Source organism: Phyllostomus discolor, chromosome 1, assembly GCF_004126475.2.
Source record: "Phyllostomus discolor isolate MPI-MPIP mPhyDis1 chromosome 1, mPhyDis1.pri.v3, whole genome shotgun sequence".
NCBI lineage: Eukaryota > Metazoa > Chordata > Mammalia > Chiroptera > Phyllostomidae > Phyllostomus > Phyllostomus discolor.
Genome location: NC_040903.2, coordinates 30,048,060 through 30,070,623, shown reverse-complemented (window position 1 = coordinate 30,070,623; position 22,564 = coordinate 30,048,060). Strand labels below are relative to the sequence as shown.

The 22,564-nt window shown below is 40.5% G+C and overlaps 1 protein-coding gene across 16 annotated transcripts in view; it reads left to right on the top strand.

Moving 5' to 3' along the window:
* The window catches only part of FRYL (FRY like transcription coactivator), a 241,791-nt gene extending 221,499 nt beyond the window's left edge, over nt 1–20,292 (top strand). For 12 of the 16 annotated variants that reach the window (XM_036020307.1, XM_036020309.1, XM_036020304.1 and 9 more), the window contains 9 exons: nt 674–924; nt 3,683–3,890; nt 5,627–5,776; nt 6,461–6,559; nt 12,492–12,560; nt 15,357–15,374; nt 16,141–16,251; nt 17,177–17,367; nt 18,162–20,292. In XM_036020307.1, coding sequence (XP_035876200.1) covers nt 674–924; nt 3,683–3,890; nt 5,627–5,776; nt 6,461–6,559; nt 12,492–12,560; nt 15,357–15,374; nt 16,141–16,251; nt 17,177–17,367; nt 18,162–18,420 — 1,356 coding nt within the window. In that variant the 3' untranslated portion in view covers nt 18,421–20,292. The remainder of the gene's footprint in view (nt 1–673; nt 925–3,682; nt 3,891–5,626; nt 5,777–6,460; nt 6,560–12,491; nt 12,561–15,356; nt 15,375–16,140; nt 16,252–17,176; nt 17,368–18,161) is intronic. The other 4 variants (XM_028507663.2, XM_036020285.1, XM_036020290.1 and 1 more) reach the window with 2 other exon arrangements.
* Nucleotides 20,293–22,564: the final 2,272 nt, after the last annotated feature.

Here is a 22,564-nt window from a genome sequence, read left to right as displayed (position 1 = left end):
GAGTTTGTAATTATTTAATTTTCAAAAATAAAAGTCTAAAATTTCCCAGTGTTTTCCGAACTGTAACTCACTGAAGAAATGAGGTACTGTGGTCATAGTACTGAAAAGTTAACATCACAAGTGTTCAGCTCACTTATAGCAGTAAGACCGTGAATGTCATTGTTTCAGTTTGGAATCCTCCTGATTGGTCAGAACTTGTTCCTGACCCAAGGGCAGCCTGACAGGACCAGTAGATTAACTATTTTCAATGATTTCCCCATCCTTGTATCCAGAATTCACTGAGTATAATGTTCTGGTATAATGAAAGAAATGCTATTTCATATGAGAGAGAATTTGCAGTAATATACACCTCTTATGTAGAATTAGACTATGAATGAAAGGAGATACTTTACCAAAGAATGTATTTGTAAGTACACCTAAATCCTATTAAGAGAACTCCTTAAGGTTTCTATGTGGCAATAGGTGATGCATATTAATTTCAAATATTTTAAAACCTGAGACTATTTTTTAAAATTTTATGTAATCAGAGTCTAAAGACTCCAAAAATTAAACTATATAAATGAAGACAACTTAATAAAATAGTTGTATATTAATGCAAATAGTCATTTATTCTGTGTTGGTAAAATTGTCATTTCACATTATTAAAGTCCATAAAAAATTACTGTTTTTACAGGGTACAAGTTCAGTATTAAAGGAGGAACAGGCTATCACAGCCTTTGAAGATGAAAGGCCATATATAATCCAAGAACAGCGGGATTCTCTCGTCTGTCAAGGGATTCTTGATTTAGAGGAAACTGACATGCCCGAGCCCCTAGCTCCCGGAAGCTACCCAGAGTCAGTCTGCGAAGAAGATGTTACCTTGGCTTTGAAAGAACTAGATGAACGATGTGAAGAAGAAGAAGCCGATTTTTCTGGACTGTCCAGGTGAGAATAGTGTCACAAAAACATCTTCATGAGATGATATCTTCTGCCCCATCCCCTCCCAAATATGACCGTCTATCCCAGTGTACTCACTTGCATTTCTGTGTATGTTTTAGTCTAGAATCACACTGTCTTCATTTTTAAAGACGACATGACTTACTGTGATGGGTTTGTTTTCCGTTACTAATATTCACTTAAAGTAAAATAAATAGGCATTTCTCAAGGCGTTGCGACATTATGCTTTTAGAAGTACAGCAAATACCTATTTTGGCAGACTGCCTAATGGCCAGATGTTAAAATCAATATTGGGCCATGGCCAGATCCAAGTATCCAAATCATGGAATGAACTATTGTGATACCAGAATAAACCAGAAATATATCAAAAAATCATTTTGCAGTTTCATTATCAGTGGTTAGATTTTTTGAGTTGGACAGAGAATGGGCAGAAGTGATGATTTCTTTGTACTGCCAGATGTTATACTATTCCTTTTAGTTGTTTTTTTTTTTTAATTCTTACTTGAGGATATTTTTTCATTATTTCTAAGAGAGGGTTAGGGAGGGAGGGAGAGAGAGACACACACACACACATTGATATGAGAGAGAAACACCGAATAGTTGCCTTTTTGTACGTGCCCCAGCCGAGGGTGATTGAACCCACAGCCTGGGTATGTGCCCTAACAGGGAATTGAACCTGCAACCTTTTGGTCAGTGGGACAATGCTCCACCAACTGAACCACAGTGGCCAGGGCTAGACTGTTCCTTTTTTTTTTTTTTTTTTTTTTTTAAACAAGGAAATTTGCTTTTATTTTTTTTAAGGTTTTATTTATTTATTTTTAGAGAGGGGAGGGAGGGGGGAGACAGAGAGAGAGAGAGACATCGACATCAATATGTGGTTGCGGGGGTCATGGCCTGCAACCCAGGCATGTATCTTGACTGGGAATCAAACACGCAACACTTTGGTTCACAGCCCGCGCTCAATCCACTGAGCTACGCCAGCCAGGGCTAGACTGTTCCTTTTAAATGTTTCTCTAGTTAACAATTTGAAGCTCCTTGACAATTATTGTTATACCAAAATTAATATTTAGTAATCAAGTACGTCAGTTTTACTCATGCAATACAAATTATTCAGTATACTTTGAGTGATAATAGAGTTTTAACACATACAACAAATGAGGAAGTTTTTCACTCTTAGCATACCTACACTGCTTCCCTATATCTGAGAGTGTACACTCAGATAGTAGTAACACCTTGTTCATGTCTTTGATTTGGACATGACAGTAGCCTGTGCCGTCCCTCACTCACCGATCTTACACGAGTCCCGGGGTGCCAGAAGTGACGTGGAGGTAGATATCCAGCTGTTTATCTTTCTAAAAGGCTGAAGCCAAACACTTGACTTTGGCCAAGTACTGAAGCTGAAACAGAACAGAGCATCCCTACTGTTTATAGAGAGACATTAGGCTTACAAGGGTACATTTTGTTCAAATCAATCACCACAGGGACATTTAAGAAATTAAACTTTTTAAGGTATAATTTAACTTTTGACTTCAAATGTCTGCTTTATTTTTATTGTCCCCCACAACCTTTACTCAGAACCCTCTCTTCTATATGAATCACTCCTTAAAGTCTGTGAAGTGTTACAGAGCTGCCTTGTAATGCGAAGCAGGCCGTTTGGAGACCTTGAGTAACACATTTCTCCACGGACTGTCTGACTCGAGCTCATTTCCACCTTCAAGACCCAGAGTTACACACTTCTTTGAAGACTGGCCAACCCCAAAACATCCTTGTATTTGTTTATTATTTCATTTTTGTTTATCATCTGGCTGTTAGGATTGTAAATTCCTTAAAGAAAATCGCTAGGTCTTATGTTTCTTTTGAGTAAAATCTGTTATTGACACACTGCTGGGCACATAGTATGTGCTCAGTGAAACAGCTGAGCTCGTGCTGTGTGTCAGGGCTTTTACTGGGTTTGGACCTGTAGTCCTGGGTTCAAATTCTGGTTCTGTCATTCCCTACCTGATAATCTAAGCATGCTGTTTAACCTCCCTACACTTTTATTTCCTCATTGAGAAAACTGAGATAATAATCGTACCCAACCCTCACAAAGGGGCAGTGAAGACTGGATGAAACAGTCCACCTAACACAGCCCTTGGCAAAAAAGCACATGGCCAAAACCTCTTAAATGTTATCACTACAAATTGGACCTCCAAAATTGACCATTTAAAATGAAAGTCTTTTTGTTTTTTATAATTTATTAAGGCAACGTTGGTTAACATTAAATAAATTTCAAGTGTACAGCATTATAACTTGCTATCTGTATACTGTTGCGTGTTCACCACCAAAAGTTTACTTTTTTCCGTTATCATATATTTGACCCCTTCACCCACTTCTTCCTCCTCCACCTCCCTTCCTCTCTGGTGACCACCATTCTGTTGTCTATGTCTTTGAGTTTGTTCATGTAAGATTAAAGCATTCTAATCTAAATTGTTCTTAGCCATCATTGAAATTAGTCCATAGGGCTAGCATACCATAGGACTCGCATTGCTTTCAAGTGGTCACATGAAATTAGATCTTTAATTCCAAAGCTGCTAAATAGAAAGAACATGGAAATCTGCTTATTTGTGCTTTTTCATGCTTTCTTTAAAAGTTGAGTTTGTTGTGGATTCATAAAAATAATCTGTATTGGATAACTAAAACTCTTTTAAGAAATTGAGTCTATTCTGTTAAGATAGTGTCGTGATTGCTGTGATATTTGTGTCAACAGTCAGGATGAAGAGGAACAAGATGGTTTTCCAGAAGCGCAGACATCCCCTCTGCCGTCACCGTTTCTTTCTGCCATAATAGCCGCTTTTCAGCCGGCAGCCTGTGATGACGAGGAGGAAGCCTGGCGCTGCCACGTCAACCAGATGCTGTCTGACTCCGACGGGTCCTGCGCCGTGTTTACATTCCACGTGTTTTCCAGGCTGTTTCAGGTCGGCAAGGTTGAACGTTTCTGAACTGATGTTATTGTTACCTGGCCAAGTTATGGGTTTGGGGTCTAAACTCAGTATCTCAAATTTTAATATTCCCACTGATTTTCTTCAAAAAAATTTTTTTTCCTGCCCAAACTGATGTAGCTCAGTGGGCTGGACAACGTACCACAAACCAAAAGGTTGCCAATTCGATTCCCAGCCATGGCACATGGTTGGGCTGTAGGCCAGGTCTCTGGTTAGGGATGTTGCAGGCTAGGTCTCCAGTTGGGGGCATGTGGAGGCAATCACTGATGTTTCTCTTGCACATCAGTGTTTTTCTCCATCTCTTTCTGCCTCCTTTCCCCCTTTCTAAAAACAAACAAGTAGAATCTTTGTTAAAACCTTTTTCCTTAGAGAGAGTGATATTACTAAATTTACATTGTGACATACCACTGCTGGTACTTTATACAATGACTACTACAAATATCTGTAAGACAATTAGAATAAAACATCAAAACAACTAAAATTCTCTGCAGTACACTAGGCACCATGAGAGACACCAAAGAAATATAAAAAACATGATCCCTGCCTTCAAGGAGCTTACAGTCAATAATATCGTTAAACAGTTTAAATGCCAAAGTAATTGGTAGTTTTATTACTGTGTGGAGACCTTAAAAAATTTAGCTAAGGTTGCTTCCAATCCTAAAAATAATAACAACAAGCTAACATTTCTAGTGCTCACTACATGCTAGGCGGTAAGCTAAACTCTTTACATTAAGTATTTAATTCTTATGACAAACCTATGGAATGTAAATATATCTGTAGCATTCTGTAGCTGGGGTAACTTAGGCACAGAGAAATGCCCCCATTTATGTCATCAGCCTCTGAATTGCCCGCCACGTTGCCGCCCAGCCGCGCAGGGACTGCCTGTTCTCACTGAAGCTCTCCCAACCATCCCGGCCTCCAGCTCTCCCTCCTGGACATGCTTCACTGCTCGCTCATCGGAGCACTTATTGACTCTGTGCTTTTTGCATTGCGACTTGATTTTCTGTTTATGTTCTTTTATTTCTTTTGGCATTCTAAGTTTCTTGATGCCTGAGGTTGTGAGTTAGGCTTTCTAAAATGATAATGACGCCTACCAGTGCTACACATACACACATAGGCACACATTAAGTATCTGTATAATTAGTATACTAATGTAAATGTATTCTAATCCATTGAGTGCTCACTGTGGCTCTGACATTATCTGGTTGTTCTATGTGAATGAGTATTCATGAGTTTTGAGAAGATACCACTCTTAATGTACTTTTATGACTTTAATTAAAGTCAGATGGCAGCCCCATGGCCAAGAGGAGTAAACTACATTTACCAAAAATTTCTTCCAGTTAGAACTTAACTTTAGAAGAGCTAATTCCTCAGAAATGTGAGGCCTTTATTTCTAGAGTGTATTCCTAGTGTCTCTCCTCAAAAAAAAAATTAAAAACCTCAAGAATTGGGGATAGGTGAGGGGTATGTGTCATTGGTTATTCAGTAATACTGTTTTATAAATATTTGATCGTTTTTAGAAATTAATGTTTTCTAAAGAAGTGCCTAAAAACATGGCTTTGCAGATCAGTTATTAGGATTCTATATATTGCTACAATATTTTAAAAGAAAACATTGCCCTAATTAATAAATTATCCTTCTTTACTTAAAGATGAAAAGAGAAGAAGCCTTCTTAGGAAATACCAAACTTTTTTGTATGCTCTTCTCCACAGACAATTCAAAGAAGGTTTGGAGACATAACCAACGAGGCAGTCAGCTTTCTCGGCGAGAGTCTGCAGCGCATCGGTGCCAAATTCAAAAGCTCACTGGAAGTGATGATGATGTGTTCGGAGTGCCCAACAGTCTTTGTGGATGCTGAAACAGTAAGTTTTGACTGAGGGCTCACTATAAAGACTAAATTTGAATGGCATCATTCAATAAATAGGCTGTTTAAGAGGTAATTCAGCATTTTAAAGTGTAAAGGTTCATATTTTCAACTCGATTGTAAATATCTAGCAAAATACAACTCCAGTGTACCATCGGCAGTGACTTGTGACTGTTTTGGCCCCGTCCCTGCCCTCCCCCCCGCCAGCCTGCTAGATGCGGAGGCTAACAAGATCATGCTCCGGAGATGGGTGCTTTTTTCATGCTGCCTGAATGAGCGTGGGGAGGGGAGCACTAGACCTCCCCCATTAAGAACCCAGAGCTCCTTGGTCTTCCCACCTTGTTTCCAAACACATTCCTACATTATGCATTAAGATATTTAATGAAGGTTTAAGAAGCTTCAAAGGTGTTGCTTTCAAGGTATGATGTACTGGTCCGACATGCCATTTCTTGGCTGTCAGATCAGTTTTTTAAGGCATCTGAAGGCCTGCTGGTCCTTGCTGACATCCTGGAGAGATCCCACTTGATTCTTACTCTGCTTCAGTGAAAGGTCAGCCCTTGGTGTGGGGCACTGGCTCCAGGTTGGGCCACAAACCAACAGAAATTCCATGACCCAAAAGTTGCCGGTCTCATGACTGTGACCAGAAACCATAACCTGGATCGATGTGTTTCTGATTTGACAGCTGATGTCATGTGATTTGCTAGAAACACTCAAGTTCAGTGTTTTGGAGTTGCAAGAACACCTGGACACCTACAACGCCAAAAGGGAAGCCGCTGAGCAGGTCAGTCTGTTTTTACTGTGTGAGAAGAGTAGTTTGCCTATTTTTCCTCCTGCAGCTTCTTGTACTTGTTTTTTTTTAATTAATTAAATGTGTTAGGGTAACATTGGTTAATAAGATTATATAGGTTTCAAGGGTACATTTCTGTGATACATGATCTGTGTATTGCATTGTGTGCCTACCACCCAAAGTCAGATCATCTTCCATCACCACGTATTTGGCCCCCTTGCCCTTTACTGCCCTCCAACCCCTTCCCTTTGGGAACCACCACACTGTTGTCTGTGAGTTTCAGTTTTATGTCCCACCTATGAGTGAAATCATGTGGTTCTTAGCTTTTTCGGACTGAGTTATTTCGCTTAGCATGATGTTCTCAGGACCCTCCATGCTGTCACAAGTGGCAGTACTTCATCTTTTCTTATGGCTGAGCAGTATTCCATTGTATGCATGGACCACATCTTTTTCCAGTCCTCTGTCAAAAGACATTTTGGTTGTTTCCATGTCTTGACCACCAGGAATAGTGCTGCAGTGAACATGGGGGTGCATATATTTTTCAAATTTGGGGGGTAAATACCCAGGAAAGAAAGTGCTGGGTCATATAGTAACTGTTCTTAACTTTCTGAGGAACCGCCAAACTCCGCAGTGGCTGTGCCCGCTTCTGTTCCCACCAGCAGTGAGTGGGGGCTCCTTTTCTTCCACAGCCTCTCCAGCACTTGTTCTTACCTGTCTTGTCAATAATAGCCATTCTGACCAGTCGATGTGAGGGTTGTGTCTCACTGCAGTTTTCATTCACAGTTCTGTAATCACTAGTGAAGTTGAGCATCTTTTCGTGTATCTGTTGGCCACTTGTATCTCTTCTTGGGAGCAGTGAGTGGGACTATATCCAACTAAAAAGCTTCTGCACAGCAAAGGCAACCACTAACAAAATTAAAGGGCAGCCAACAGAATGGGAGAAAATATTTGCAAACAACAGTCCAACAAGAGGTTAATATCCAAAAACTATAAAGAAATCATACAATTTGCCCTGGCTGCTGTGGCTCAGTGGATTGAGCACCAGCCTGAGAACCAAAGGGTCGCCAGTTTGATTCCCAGTCAGGGCACATGCCTGGGTTGTGGGCCAGGTCCCCAGTAGAGGGTGTGTGAGAGGCAACCACACATTGATGTGTCCCTCTCTTTCTACCTCCCTTCCCCTCTATCTAAAATATAAATAAAGTCTTTTAAAAAAATGATACAATTCAGCACCAAGCAAACAGACAGTCCAGTGAAAGCACGGGCAGAGGACCCAAAGAGCAGTTTGATCTGACACTGAAGTGTCGGCCTGGCAGCTGCGTGGCTGCAGGAGAAGAGGGGGCCTCTCAGCACTTGTCTCTGGGTTTTACTGGGAAGAACGAATGTCTGTCTCTGGCTTTTAGAAACTGGCTAAGAGCACAGTGGAGAACTGTAGCTTTAGAAGAAGCTTTTGTGTGGAGACTATACAGTTGCTGTCCACATTGCAAGCGTGGAAATAAAAGTGTTTCTCTGAGAACACGTTGTGATATTGTGATCTAGAAAGTCTGCAGCCTGTGACGGAGTTGTGGTCTTTTTCCTGTGAGGGCTGTGTGTGCGTGGGCAGGCAAAGGCAGAAATGAGCATGTAGCAGATTATGCATATTACCCTAAGGAAGATTTCTTCCACTAGTCTGGCACTGCAAAGCACAGTAGGTCTTTTCCCTGAGAGTCACATTCAGTTAGCAGGGGCAGAAAAAAACTTAAAAATGCTTTTTCTTTTCACACAACTGTATATAAGTAGACTTTTTTTTTCTTGAATAGATGGGTCTTTCATTAATAAGAATTATCTATCAAATTTAAAGGCCTATGAAAAAATGAACTAAAAACCTCGTTTCTATTCCTTTAATAGCCCGGATAAGAATATAGGGCACAGCCCTAGCTGGCCTAGCTCAGTGGATTGAGTGCGGGCTGCAAACCAAAGCATCCCAGGTTCGATTCCCAGTCAGGGCACATGCCTGGGTTGCAGGCCATGGCCCCCAGCCAACCACACATTGATGTTTCTCTCTCTCTGTCTTTCTCCCCCCTTTCCCGCTCTTAAAAAAAAAATTAAATAAAAATATAGGGCACAAATACTATATATGAATAATTTGTGACAAAAGTAAAGTGTCACTTAAATTATACCCATAAATAAAAGTACCGGCAATGAGAGAGACTTCCCACAATTGTACAGAGCGAACAGAAAACGGATGCCACACTGTGATTTCCAGAGAAAAGTCACTCGGGCTAATGAGGAACTTCATGGAACAGAGAAATGACCTTAGGCCTTGACAGGTGGTGATTTTAGATTGGGGGATTTTTTTTTTTAGGGAGAGAATATGGTATGCGAAAATATTTATATTAAGTCTTTCTCCCCTTATAAAAGTAAGGGATTTTAATATTTGGGCTAAAAGAATAGTGACGGGTTGGGGAAGAGGAAAGAGCTTTCAACATCAGGGGAGAGCGGAGCAGGATCTGGTCACCTACAAGTGCCAGTGCTGTTTGTAAGGGGACCAGGCCTGGCCCTTCACGCGTACAGTGCTCACAGCTGTTGAGGACGTAGGGGCGGCTGGCACTGCTGGGTCACAGGGTCTGCATGTGTTCAACTTTGGGAGATTCTACCAAGCACTCATCTGAAAGAGGTCGTGTCCATTTGCATCCTCTTCACAAGTGTGTACAAGAGTTACCGCTGCTTCGTATCTTTGCCAACACTTGGTACTGTCAACTTTTAAAAACTTACTAGGGATGATAGGTGTGTGATACTATTTTACATTTCCCCTGATGACTGTATGGGCACCTTTTCATATAGATATTTTGTGAATTGTGCCTTCAAGTTTTTTGTCTGTTTTTGAAAATGGGTTATTTGTGGTTTTCTTATTGATTTGTAGTTCCTTATTTCAAACCCAAGCCTTTTATTGGGCATATGTATTACAATACTCTCTGTGGCTAGCAGTTTCACTGTCTTGATAGCATCTTTCAATAAACAGAAGTTTGTTTTTTTAAGATTTTATTTATTTAGTTTTAGAGTGGGCAAGGGAGAGAGAAAGAAGAGGAAAGTAACATCAATGTGTGGTTGCCACTCGTGTGGCCCCCACTGGTGACCTGGCCCACAACCCAGGCATGTGCTCTAGACCGGGAATCAAACCGGCAACCGTTTGGTTTGCAGGCTGGCGCTCAATCCACTGAGCCACACCAGCCAGGGCAGAAGTTTTTTATTTTAATTAATTCCACATTATCATTCTTTTCCATTATGGTTAGTGACTTCTGTCGTATCAGAAATGTTTGCCTACCCTAGAAGCTGCGGTGGATTGTTACAGCAATAACCCTGGTGAAGCCTGCCACTCTGTGTCCACACCCTCTGCTGCTCCTTTGTCATCAGGAGGTGGAGTCTGTTATCCTCCTCGCGGTCTGGAATGGCCTTGTGACTTGTTCTGACCAGTCAGATTTAGACACATTGCTGTGCAGTTCTGAGGCTCACACTTAAGAGGATTTTTTGCAGCTTCTGCCCTTGCCATCATGCTGGTCAGAGTGTAAATTGGGATAAATTCTGAAGAGCTATTTGAGCTCTAGTCTACTGGAGGATGCGGGGTCATGTGTAGGAGAAGGGAGACATCCCAGCTGCCACAGGCCGCATGTCAGGCATGGAGGGAAGCCAACGTTGAACTTCCGGCCCCAGTCAAGCCATCACATGACTGTCACCTCTGAGTGACCCTAGGCAAAACCAGAGGAAACTCCCAGCCACGTTAGATTTGTCCTGCTGTTTTAAGCCATTATGTTTTGGGGTGATTGGTTTTACTGCAATATATACCATTTATAATAAGAAAACATCAAATACCTACAAGTAAATCTAGCCAAAGATGCTCTACAGCCCCACACAGACATGCCTAGGGCGTGAATAGTAAATACCCCCAGAGTAAACACCGGGACTGATGTCGGGCTCCCTTCGGTGCCTTCCTCCTCCACCCTAAATCCTGGCTGACGGCATTCAGCTTCTATAGATGTGCTTGGAGCGCTGGCCTTTTGCAAGCTAGTCCATCTTGCCCCGAAGCCAAACCTCTCAGGTTAAACCTGAACTTCACTTGAGCCTTGAGTAAAGAAAATGTCATGACAAGAAGACTGAGTAGACGTGAAGTGGAGGGTGTTCCGTGCACAGACTGTGCACGGCGTCCTGCAGACACCGGCGGGAATGGCGCGGGCCCGCCCTCCTCAGGGCCGTGTGCAGCCCACGGAACTGTTGGGTTGGGGCCTGGCTGTTAACCCAATAAAAATCAAACAATTAAGCTCAATAGTGCCCCCCCCCAAATGCCATATCACTGGGCATACAATATACAAAATATTTAGTAAGAACAGGCCATTAAATAATCATTGAAATTATTGTTTCCAAATGTATTAATTTGCGGGGACAAATTGAGCTAGAATAGTGATGATGATTAAGTGTACAAGCATTTTAACGTTTTGCGTGAACTAACACTATGTACAAATTCCATGACAGATGTTGACTGAATGTTGCTGATAGAAAGAAGTCTTCTGGATAGCTTTTGACAACGGCTGCCAGCAGCTGTATCGCACCAGGAAGGCTTAACGTGCTGGTGTTTAGAGACGCTATCAAGCGAAGAGCCGAGGGCTGGTGCAGTCTGGGGGCCTTGAGGTCAAAGAGACTGTTTTGAAATAACTAAAAGGTTTAATTTTAATTCTCTGCATATAGAACGTTGAGCTGCAATTGAGAATTTTAAGTATAGCACTGAAATAGTTTTTTAAGATTTTTAAAATTTTTTTAGAGAGGGGAAGGGAGGGAGAAAGACAGGGAGAAAAACATCAGTGTGTGGCTGCCTCTTGAGCACCCCCCACCAGGGCCCTGGCCTGCAGCCCAGGCATGTGCCCTGACTGGGAATTGAACCAGCGACCCTTTGGTTCACAGGCCAGCATTCAATCCACTGAGCCATTCTAGCTAGGGCAGCACTAGAATGTTTTCAAAGGGTAAACTTAATGTACCTAGTAGTTTCTTCTCAAAGTCCTAATGAAAAATGTTCTAATGATTTCTTGTATATATTTGCATTATGTTTAATCTATCACACCTAATAAAAAAGAACTAAAATGTCAAAAGAACAGATAATACTGTGTTAATAATATCAAGCAGTCAAAACTTAGGAACTTAACCTGAAGGCTCTTAGCTTTCACTTGAGCTTGGACATTCTGTGACACCAGTGTCTTTTCCTATTAAACCACAGTGCTATCATTTTCTTTTTATTTGACCAAAGAAAAGGTACCTTAAATAAACAGCCAGCTTTAGGAAGAGCCCCTGGATAAGGAAAAACGGCATGTGGCTTCCATATCCAATATTCTTTGGAGATAACATATTTGTCATTCATTCCTGTCCAAAAAAGGAAGGAAAAAAGAAATAAAAATAAGATTTAAAATGGATTTTGTTTTCTGTTTCACTAATTTAAACTGACACCAGTCTTCTTGGAATTACACTCCTGATAAGCAAAAGGACCTGGTTAACTCTAAGCTGCCTTTATTAAATTGACCTGAGGGGAATCACATCTTTCATTTTCCCCATCGTACGTTAGACAAAGGTCAGGTGTAGACTGTGGAGGTTTTCAATAAAACCTGCAAAATGCAGAATACTCTTTACTGAAGTGGAGCACCGCAAGTCCCTGGAGTAGAAGACCCTTTTTTGCATTTCTGTTGGTAAGCGCTCAGGAGTGTGTAAATCTAGATAAACCGATAGTGTCACCTGCTTCAGTTTGTTGCCTAGCAACAGAGAGGCTCCAATGGAGATGAAAGTCTGTGTCTGCAACCATTCCTAGAAGTTCACGTTCACTTTTAAGTTTGTTTTGCACACAGAGGCTGTTATATTACCAATGTCACTGTTCAATTACTGTATTAAAGTTTACTGTTATTTATTTATTTAGTGGTTAGACAATTGTAAGAGGACATTTGGTGCCAAAGAAGACCTGTATAGAATCAACACAGATGCACAAGTAAGTGTCTTATTCTTACTTTTGCTGTATTTCTGTATGAGGTAAAATAATGTGTATGCTCAAATGCCCTTATTTGCTATTCCTAGAAATAAAGAACATTTGTAACACTTTCCAATTTTGTTATCAGAACAATCTTTGTAAAAGTTAGGTTCAATGAAATATTGGCTTTGTAATGAAAAAGTTACTTTAATAAAAATGGAAGCGCAGCGTGTAGCTGAGACTTAATAACATTCAGCAGATAAGCTTGATGGAAATCGGGACAGGCCAAGTCAGCTCTCAGTAGCAGCCGCCTCTTTTAAGAAATCCCGGCTCTTCATTGGCATTCCGTAGGCAAGACTGGTCAGGAACACAGCCTGAGAGTCATGTTCTGTCCCTCACCCGTGTTGGCCCTTCTGAACATGCATTTCTGCTTAAACTAATGTTTGTACTAGTGTAAAATTCAGCAAAAATAATAGTACTTTCTTAGAGAGGAGCACACATAAACAACACATTATATGAAGTGAGGACAGATTAAGACCTGCAAATTAGTCTAATAGGAGTGTAACTTCATGTGAAGACGCACTCATTATTTAATGACCTCTGCATTTGACGTCAGAATTCTAATCTTTTTCAACACCAATTATATTGTTATAGATTTCTAGTCACGATAAAAGTTACTGTACCACTATAAAAAAAAAGTGAAATGCCAAGAAAATAATAGTGTACTCTCAATAAATGTTTACTGTGTGCCAGGTCCTGTACTAAATGTTTCACATTCATTATCTCTGCCCTTCCAACTTGGTGTAGTAGATGCTATAATTATCCCCATTTTGCAGATGAGGAAACTGAGGCTAAGAGAAGCTAAATTATCTAAAATCAGTAAGTAAATAGAATTAAGAGTCAAACCTAGACAATCCTGAATTCTTACAAATAAATTAGCAAGTCGTATTTGTAAAATAAGTGCATAATTAACCCTATCTTAGAATTAGATCCTTTGGTTCTAATTCTGTCTTTGCCACTATTTAACTGCATGGCTTAAGTAATATAAACTCCTTTTTTCCTATATAAAAATGTGATCAGACTAAATGAGTTCCTTCTCCCAGAGTCTGCATCAGTTAACACAGCTCAAGGTTTTCTATTAAATGAAAACTGAACACTGTACATTTAGGGTTTCATTTACACCTCTCTCCTTTCATACTCAGCTCCGTAGCGTGGGGACCCTTTTTATACAGTATCTGCTGTCTGTCCCTGTGTACCAACATAGTCTTTTGCATAATAATGATCTATAAATGTATGCTGTAGGAGGGGAAGGGAAGGAAGGGAAGGGATGAGTCCAAGAACAGGATGAATGACTCCTGGACGAGGACCATAGAGAGGAGATGGCCCAAGGGCGAGAGGGCTGGGCCAGGGGGAAGGGGGCAAACGGGAAAAGAGATTGGGACAACTGTGACAGGATAAACAAGAAAAAAATAGAGTACTGAAAGCAAAAAAAGATAATAAAAATAAATGAGAACATACATGAAAATTTCAATATACTTAAAAGTCATTAATTTAAAATATACATCGTTTGCATATTTAGTATAATTTCTGGTAATTCAGAGCTGTAGAACTAATAACGTTTGTGTTATTTTCTACAATTGTAGTGACTACAAACGTCATCCATGAGTTTTTATTACATCCATGGTGGAATGTTGATGCACATAGAGTCAGTTCTATTTTATTTATGCTAAGAGAAGTGAGGAAAAGTATTAAAACTCAAATAGTTGTTAGTTTCCATATAAAACAGTATAAGATGAAACCTTAGAAATTCAGATATGCTAATAAATTTGACATTGGATTGTGCCCAGGTGATGCTCAGCAGAATGACTGATTTATGGTAAGCAGTAGGGAGCTAAAGTTCACCTTTGCTTAGCAAATCCTTTCTAAATTGATAGGAATAAATTTTATATAAATAGTCCTACAAAGGAAACTACTTAAAAATTCAAAAGGGACTTTTAGAAGGAATGTTTACATTACAGCAGTTGCTGTTTTAAATAGGAATCATTTTTCTCCATTGATGAGTAGGTCTAAGTTGCTGTACATGTTTTAATGTAATAGTTTTTAAGTAGTCCATAAACTAGATATTTCACTGTGTATTTTACGTACATTATCTCATTTTGATTCATTTTGATCAATGTACAAGCCTAGTAGGGTTGAATTTCTGAAGTTTACTCAATTATATTTGGAATGCAATTTAAAACACACATCAGCTTTCGCTATTTTGCCTTCTGACTCCAATTACGCACCAGTTACGGCAACATAGAACCTGATTAGACAGCGAAAGGTAGGAAGCCTAGAGTGAGCCCCACAAAGGTAATCTTCTCCTGGGTGTTTATTATATAAGAGTGTAAGCCAGCTTTTCTCTGAGTACAGTAATTCATTTTCTACGGAAAAATTTTTTCCTTTACTCAGAAAATTTTATGACACTTTGCTTTTTTTTAAAAGGTTATAAAAACCTAGATGAAGACCACTTACAATAAGCCAGATTTCCCAAGATCACATTAGTTTGATTTTCTTGGTAACTTTTACACAGAAATAAACTGTGGTCTAAACGTAATTAATTTATTTGGCCAAAGAGTTAAAAACACCCTGGATTGTTATAGTAAATGCCGGAAAAGTTTCATTCTGGAAATAGCATCATAAATTTTTCTTTGGGGTGTAATTAAATGTTCTGCCGTTTGCCTGGGACATCTGTGACCCTAGTTAAAATGATCTTACACTAATTCTTGGTCTTTTTCTTCCTTTGTATTTTTGTGACCCGATCACCTTCTTGCTTAGCAAATGGAAATTCTAGCAGTAAGTGACCTGTCTTAATTTATAGACTACTTATCCATGTCAGACAAACTGGTTCTCATTTGCCATTTGTCCATTTGTGACCTAGCAATGTTTTGTCATGGACTGCTACTTTAAAAGTAGTGTGTGCTTCAGGTTTGCATAGCCCTAATCTATCAAATGTTGGTCCTATAAAAATGATATTTTATAATTAATACGTACAACTAGCACTTGCCTTTTTATACATTTATTAACTAACATCTCCTTTTTAAATTTCTTAATTTTAAAAATCAAAGTGCAAACATTAATTTCATTGTCTCATTTCAATGAGATTACAAAGTTTGTTTTGTTTTTTTTTTTCCCCAGAAAAAAAGAATTCATTTTTAGCTAAGAGGTTATCCGATTTTATTTTGCTTTAACAAGCACTAATTGGTAAATACAGTGCAATCCTGATGTGGCAAAAGTATATGCATTTGAATTAGAAATTTAAAGTGTCAAAGCATAATGAATCCTTTTTAAAGCATCCTATATATTGCCTGCTTAAAAATTCTGTCTAATGTGAAAATGTGCTTCACACTAAAAATGAATTGTGTAACCAACGATATCTTTAAATTTTGAATCAGTCTTCAAAGCATCTTTCTTCAGCTTCCCACCATATTAACTTGCTTACTGCAGAAAAATAAATGCCAAGACAATTTTAACAATTACTTTACAAATTTATTGGGAATATGTGGTCTAGTCAAACATGGAAAATCACAGCTAAATGTAACACATTGTTATTTGTTTCCAGGAACTGGAGCTCTGCCGAAGGTTATACAAATTGCATTTTCAGTTGCTACTTCTGTTCCAAGCCTACTGTAAACTTATCAGCCAAGTAAATGCAATAAAAAATGAAGCCGAGGTAAATGTTCAGCTGAACTGGGGGAAAGTTAAAATGTACATATACATATACATTCTTTGTGGGAGAGCTTAAGACTGAAGTCACTCATCACAGATCATTTTTTACCAGAATTGGTTTTTTTTGAAGTGATGTGCTACTTCCGGACCTATTAGTAAGTACGACAGTCGGTATCCAGCAGCTTTAAAAGGTTCGAGACCTTAAAGGTTGCCATAGCAGCCACAGATCTTGTGTAATCAGAAGTCTGGTAAAGCACGTCAATCCCATAAAGATACAACACTGTATTATGAAACCCTTTAACATCCCATCCATGTTTTTCTGTAGTTCTAGAAACAGGCCCAAGAGTACGCATGCCAAAAGTGCTTGAAATGCCGGAGAGCATGAAATGACTAGATTCAAAGGCAGCGACTTGAGTCTTTTTTCCCCACTGCCAGCCACTGACCCTAAAACCATCACCAGGGAAATGATTTAATCTGTTTAAATGGCTAAACTTAAAAAGATACACATACTGGTTTATATAAAATACACTAGATAAATAATCTTTTGAAATAAAAAAGACTTTTTTCTACTGTGAAAAAAAATTTCACAGTCCACCCATAACAGTACATTTGTTTCCACTGCCCACGGTGAAGTGTACACCATGTTCGAGCCAACAACCTGCCTCATTTATTACAATTGAACAGTTACTACACTTACTACAACCTATCTGCCAAGGGTGTTTAACGACTGCTATTTCGGTGGCTAAAACATTTATCCCTACTGAATAGAGAACTTAAAATATTAGCTGCCCTTAACCAGTAAGTTTGACATTTGAAAATCTTTAAAATAAACTACTGCTGCCACCGAATCTGTCCTCACAGCCGGGTAGGTGCGCTTTCCGTCGCCGAGTGTGTCCGCGGACCCTCCTAAGGGCCCTTCTTCGTTGCAGGTCACCAACATGTCCGAGGAGCTTGCCCACCTGGAGAGCGTGCTCAAGGGGGCAGAGTCTGCCTCGGAACACGAAGAAATGGCCGTCTCCAAGGCTGCACAGACCACCATCGAAACTGCCATTCATTCTTTAATTGAGACTCTGAGAAATAAGGAATATGTATCAGCCGTGGCCCAAGTCAAAGCTTTCAGGTAAAATGAGAAGGGGTTCGTGAGGAGACGCACATGATACCAGCAATTTCCATCCATTTTCTCCTCGCAGCGCACATAAACTGAAATTCTGCAGCACGCACAAAAATTACTTCTGGCCATTCTAACAGAAAAATAGGTATCATTTTGATTCCTGTACACGAGGTGGCCGTTGTTGTGTTGGCTGTGGTCATTTTTCACTTGACAGCCTGGGAAAAGAGGTCCGTGCCCCTGACGCAGCAGTCAGTATGCTGCGCGTTGTGAAATCCCGCGGCACGCCGCTGGAGCATCGCTGCTTTCTGCCTCGACTGGGAGCTGCAGTGATCGGGTTTGGTTTTGAATTTGGTGGTTCTATAGCAGGTTTTTATAAGAGGAAAACATGATTTTGTTCTTTTTATGACGGTCACTGAAATGAGCCCAATTTTAGATTTTGTTCACTTTCAGTGATAATTCAGTAATCTGTTTGCTCAGATATTAAAAGATGCTCAGCTCCGTGGGCCGGGCATCATCCCACAAACCTAAAAGTCACCTGTTTGATTCCCGGTCGAAGCACATGCCTGTGTTGCGGGCCAGGTCCACTGTTGGGGGCATGTGAGAGGCAACAGATTGATGTTTCTCTCCCACTCTCCCTCCCTTCCCTTCTCTCTAAAAAATAAATGAAATGAAATCTTAAAAAAAAAAAAACCTCAGTGAATCACAATGAAATTTTGTTGTCATGGGTATTACCGTGAAATGTTAGTTCATCTTAATAATTGCTTGAGTGAGTCTCAGGACTTAAAATTACTGTGTATTTCCAGGTCTCTCTGGCCCAATGACATCTTTGGCAGTTGCGAAGATGACCCCGTGCAGACGCTGTTACACATATATTTCCATCACCAGACGCTGGGCCAGACGGGAAGCTTTGCGGTTATAGGCTCTGACCTGGATATGTCAGAAGCCAACTACAAGCTGATGGAGCTCAATCTAGAAATAAGAGAGTCTCTACGCATGGTGCAATCATACCAACTACTAGCACAGGCCAAACCAATTGGAAATTTGGTGAGCACTGGATTCTGAGAAACTTCAGGCATTTAAGAAAGAAACTAAACTGAAGACGATTAAGGATATTAACAAGCACCTTTTATGAACCCTTGCAATTCACTGATAAGTTTTTCTGGCAGCATCTACAACCACAGAGTAACTCATGTCAAACTTTATCAAGATATAAAAAGAATGTCAAATCAAAGATCTGAAGAAGAAAAACTAATTGTTTAACAGCTGCCAATACCTCCCACAATTACTAGGAAGAAGAGATTTTTAAATTACTTAACCTGTGTGGAACAGAAAAGGGCTAAAAGTGATGCATACAAGTACGTACATTGCTTTCTGGGGAACAGATTGTAAGAGTGTCTGCAGTAACGGCCTCTAACACTGAGATCCTGAGAAGCAGGTAAAATGAGGCTGAAATCGAGGCTGGTTCATTTTAGCTGAAGACCTGCAAAGCTGCTTGGATTTCTCGCAGTCATAAACATAATCTACAACTGATGCTTACCCATCTAGATGAAGAACATCCAGTCGGATAGATATACACAGAAACTTGTTTGCAAAAACCATTGATTTTTTTTCAACATGTGGGATAAGGGTATGGGCGTTTTGTTTTTTAGTCTGTATAAGGAAGTGTGTGTGTATGTGCGTGCGTGTGCGTGAGAGCTGGGGTGTGTGAATACGTGACAGTCCTATTTTCAAGGTGTGGATGTTTGGTGATAACGTCTCAGAGCATGCCTGAAAGAGCACTGCAAGATTATTTTTGAAGAAATTTTATTTTATTAGATCTAACTCTTCATAGTGTGTAAATGTTAGAACATTTTAATAATATTTTAAAACTGGGCTTTCCCGGTATTTCAAAAAGAAATAATATATCTGTTAACGTTATTGGAATGCTGCTCAGTTCTCTGATCAGTGCTTACGTTACGACTGTTGACGACTAACCAAAGTAGACGCCTGCAGAGACTTTAAAGTGTAAGATAAAGATGTATGCTGCCCGCCAGCTCCTCTCACTAGGAAAGTTAACTTATTTTACTCCATAATTATTATAGAAACTGTATAGATTAAAACTAGTATTTTTTTTTCTTGTACATTTGTGCAATGCACTGTATACAAGACTAGGTGTACAAAGCTAAAGGAAGACATTGTGGTCATTGATGGTAGAATATATGACTTGTAGGCGCTGAAGTCTGCAGAATTCGAGAAGAGAGATGCAAATGCATTTTTATACGTTTATTCAGGACTCAAATGTTCTGCCCTAAAGGAACCTGGGGCTGCGGGGGGAGATGAAAGCAAGCCTGAAGACTGACTACCAAAACATGCAATATACTTATTCACTGAGTCTGTAGCATAACATGAACTGGATTCCCTGTCCTTTTTTAAATAGCATTTTGTAAAAGAAATGAATGTAGTCCCACAATTCCTCCGATCTGAAAGGAACACCTTGTATTTTTTATATGCATCTCTTATCCACTGTGACTTTTCTGTTAAACTGGGCTCTGTGATTCCAGAGTTTGGAATGTAGAAATGAAATGCTTAGCTTTGCCTTTTCCTGGGGGTGTGGACCCTGCCGGAAATGTAATTATGCTCAAGTGCATTAGCTGGAGGCACTGTGCGCCCCGTTGGACTGCTGACTACAGTTATGTTACCGATAAAATTCCGTAACTGGTCACGGCACATTCATAATCACTGTATTTTTTGACCCTGATAAAAAGAAATTATTTTGATGGTGTTCTGGTACTGTAAATGGCGTCCTTTAAATTATTTAATAGCATTTGGGTGTGGGGCAGGAAGAGAGGGCTGGTGTCCGGAGACACACCACATTTTACATCCTAGCTCACTATCCCCTACTTTTCCTCACCCTCCTTCTATCCTTTTGTTAAAATAAAAAGCATTGTAGTTGTTGGTCTGTGTTGTATTTTAAGAAAGGATGAATGATTATAGTGTGCCTCATTTGGAAACTGTTCAGATTACCTTCATTGCCCTTAAATACAGTTTTCTGTAAAAGGAGGACAAAATTAGTTGACTGTTCAGATCGAACCTTTCAAACAGTTGAAATTTGCTTTTCCCATTTCTTTGCATGCGAGTCTGTTAATGAAAATGAAAATGAACACGCCTGCAGAGGTCAAGGTGCCACAGTCATCGAGACCGTCTTTGGGCTAAGGGATCTCCCTCGGGCCTGCCCTTCTCTGCCCCTGACCCTCTACATCCAAAGTGTGCACTTGCTGACAAAATACATCAAATGCTTAACTCGCTAAACACCTCATGTAGTTCCTATCTGGGCCCAGAAGCTTATTTTTGCTCAAAGAAGCTTTTCCTTTAGCCCACTACATTTATCGTTTTTAATTGGTTTGTAAAATAACACCAGAAGAGAAGAGAGCTGGAATTTCCCTCATGCTGCTGCTCAAATAGAAGGCCAACGTGTTTTTACAGAAGGTAGAAAATACTTCCTACTTCTCATGATATAAAAGAACAGGTATGGTTACAACCTGCAATTCCCCTTAAATTTGGGAAGTAGTTACACGTTCTCCTAGAACAGACTCACCGATTCGGAGTGAGCAGGTGTGTGGGAACCGCCCCTGCACCACACCCGCATAGCCCAGGCGGGGGAAACAAGACAGTAGAATCAGTGAAATTAGGGTTGTTTTATGACTTTTTAAAACAGTTTCAAAGCGATCCACTGTCACTCTTGCAAATGCAGGAAATACGAAAGAAGCTAGAATCACTTCCCTTGACACCCAGAGATGACAGTAGCCTGGAGTGTTTCCTCCTAGCCTCTCAGGCTCTTGCTCAGCGAAGCTCACTCACCACCTGCAGGCTGTACACTGCAGCTCGACCTCGGCTTCCCACTGCGAGAACGTCAGCATGGCAACTTAGGAAAAAGATGTTTGTGCCACGAGGTTTTTGGCCCAAACTTTCAGGAAAACTTTCATTTTAACCTAATTACTTATTTATATTTAGAAACAAAACCAATTACCATATTCCAGGGTATTATTTTGCATCAAGGCATCGTTAACTGCTTTCTAGAGCTACACTTTTAACACAAGCATAAATAAAAGAAAAACATTTATATAGATACAGAATTAGTATGACCCATGTACAATGTGCATCCTTATTTTTCCCTCAAAAATTTGGGCAAAAATGTACATGTTATTCATGGCAAAATACAGTAGTTTGATCCTTGCTCTCCTCAACTGTAAAACAGGGTTAGTTGCTCTTAGGGGAATTAATGGTAAACGGTATTAAACGTTTGCCCATGTTAGTAGCCAGTGAATTTCTCTTAGGACCCACTGCAGGTGTCTGCTGTTCTCTCATTCACTCAGCAATTGCCCGAGTGCCTCCTGTATGCCGCTCACTGATGTGTGAGTGGAATAAATCTCCCATCCTTACCCTCGGCCAAGTCAACAGCAAGTGTCAGGAGGAAGCATCACCTCACCAACACCCAGAGTCACTGCCACTCAATACTCGTTGGCACCCTCCCCCATGGCCACCATTGTACCTGCTCTTTGCAGGGCTCCTCACCGGCTTACAAGCAGCCACGGGACAGAGAGGGGGTTTGCCCTCGTGCCCCACCACGGCCTTAAAACCTTCCAGTGGGTTCTCACTGATGGCGGGTGCCTGAGCGAGTTCCAGGACGTCCCAGTCCGAGCCTACCACTCCCACCAGCCGCCAGGGCCCCCCTGCCCTCTGCAGCGCCCTGCTGCTGTGGCCTTTGCCACCTGGCATTCCTGCCTTTGCGCAGGTTTGTTTAATCTGGAAAAGGTCTCCTTCCCCGCTTCGCTTAATTCATCCAAACGTCAGCACAGCTGAAGTCATTTTTTAAAGAAGTCCTTCCTACCCTGCCCAACTCAGATCCTCTATGACAGTTAACGCTCTCTTCCATATTAGCATGGCAGAACTTCCATTTTATTTTTTTTAATGGGGAAATGAGTGGCCATCTACCCTCCATTCTAGAAGCTCCACCAGGGCAGAGGCCACACCCAGGCTTGTTTAGCAAGTGCAAAGCTGACTCAGCTGCTGGCCTCCACGCTTCAGTTCCATAAATGCACCTGGGGTGCCTGTTAAATGTTTAATTTAGCCATTCAACGGGGGCAGTGGCCTAGGAGTCTGCATTTTTTGCAGCACCTGCCTAGGTCCATAAGGATACAGAGGGCCTTTCCCACTGCTCTAAGTCAGG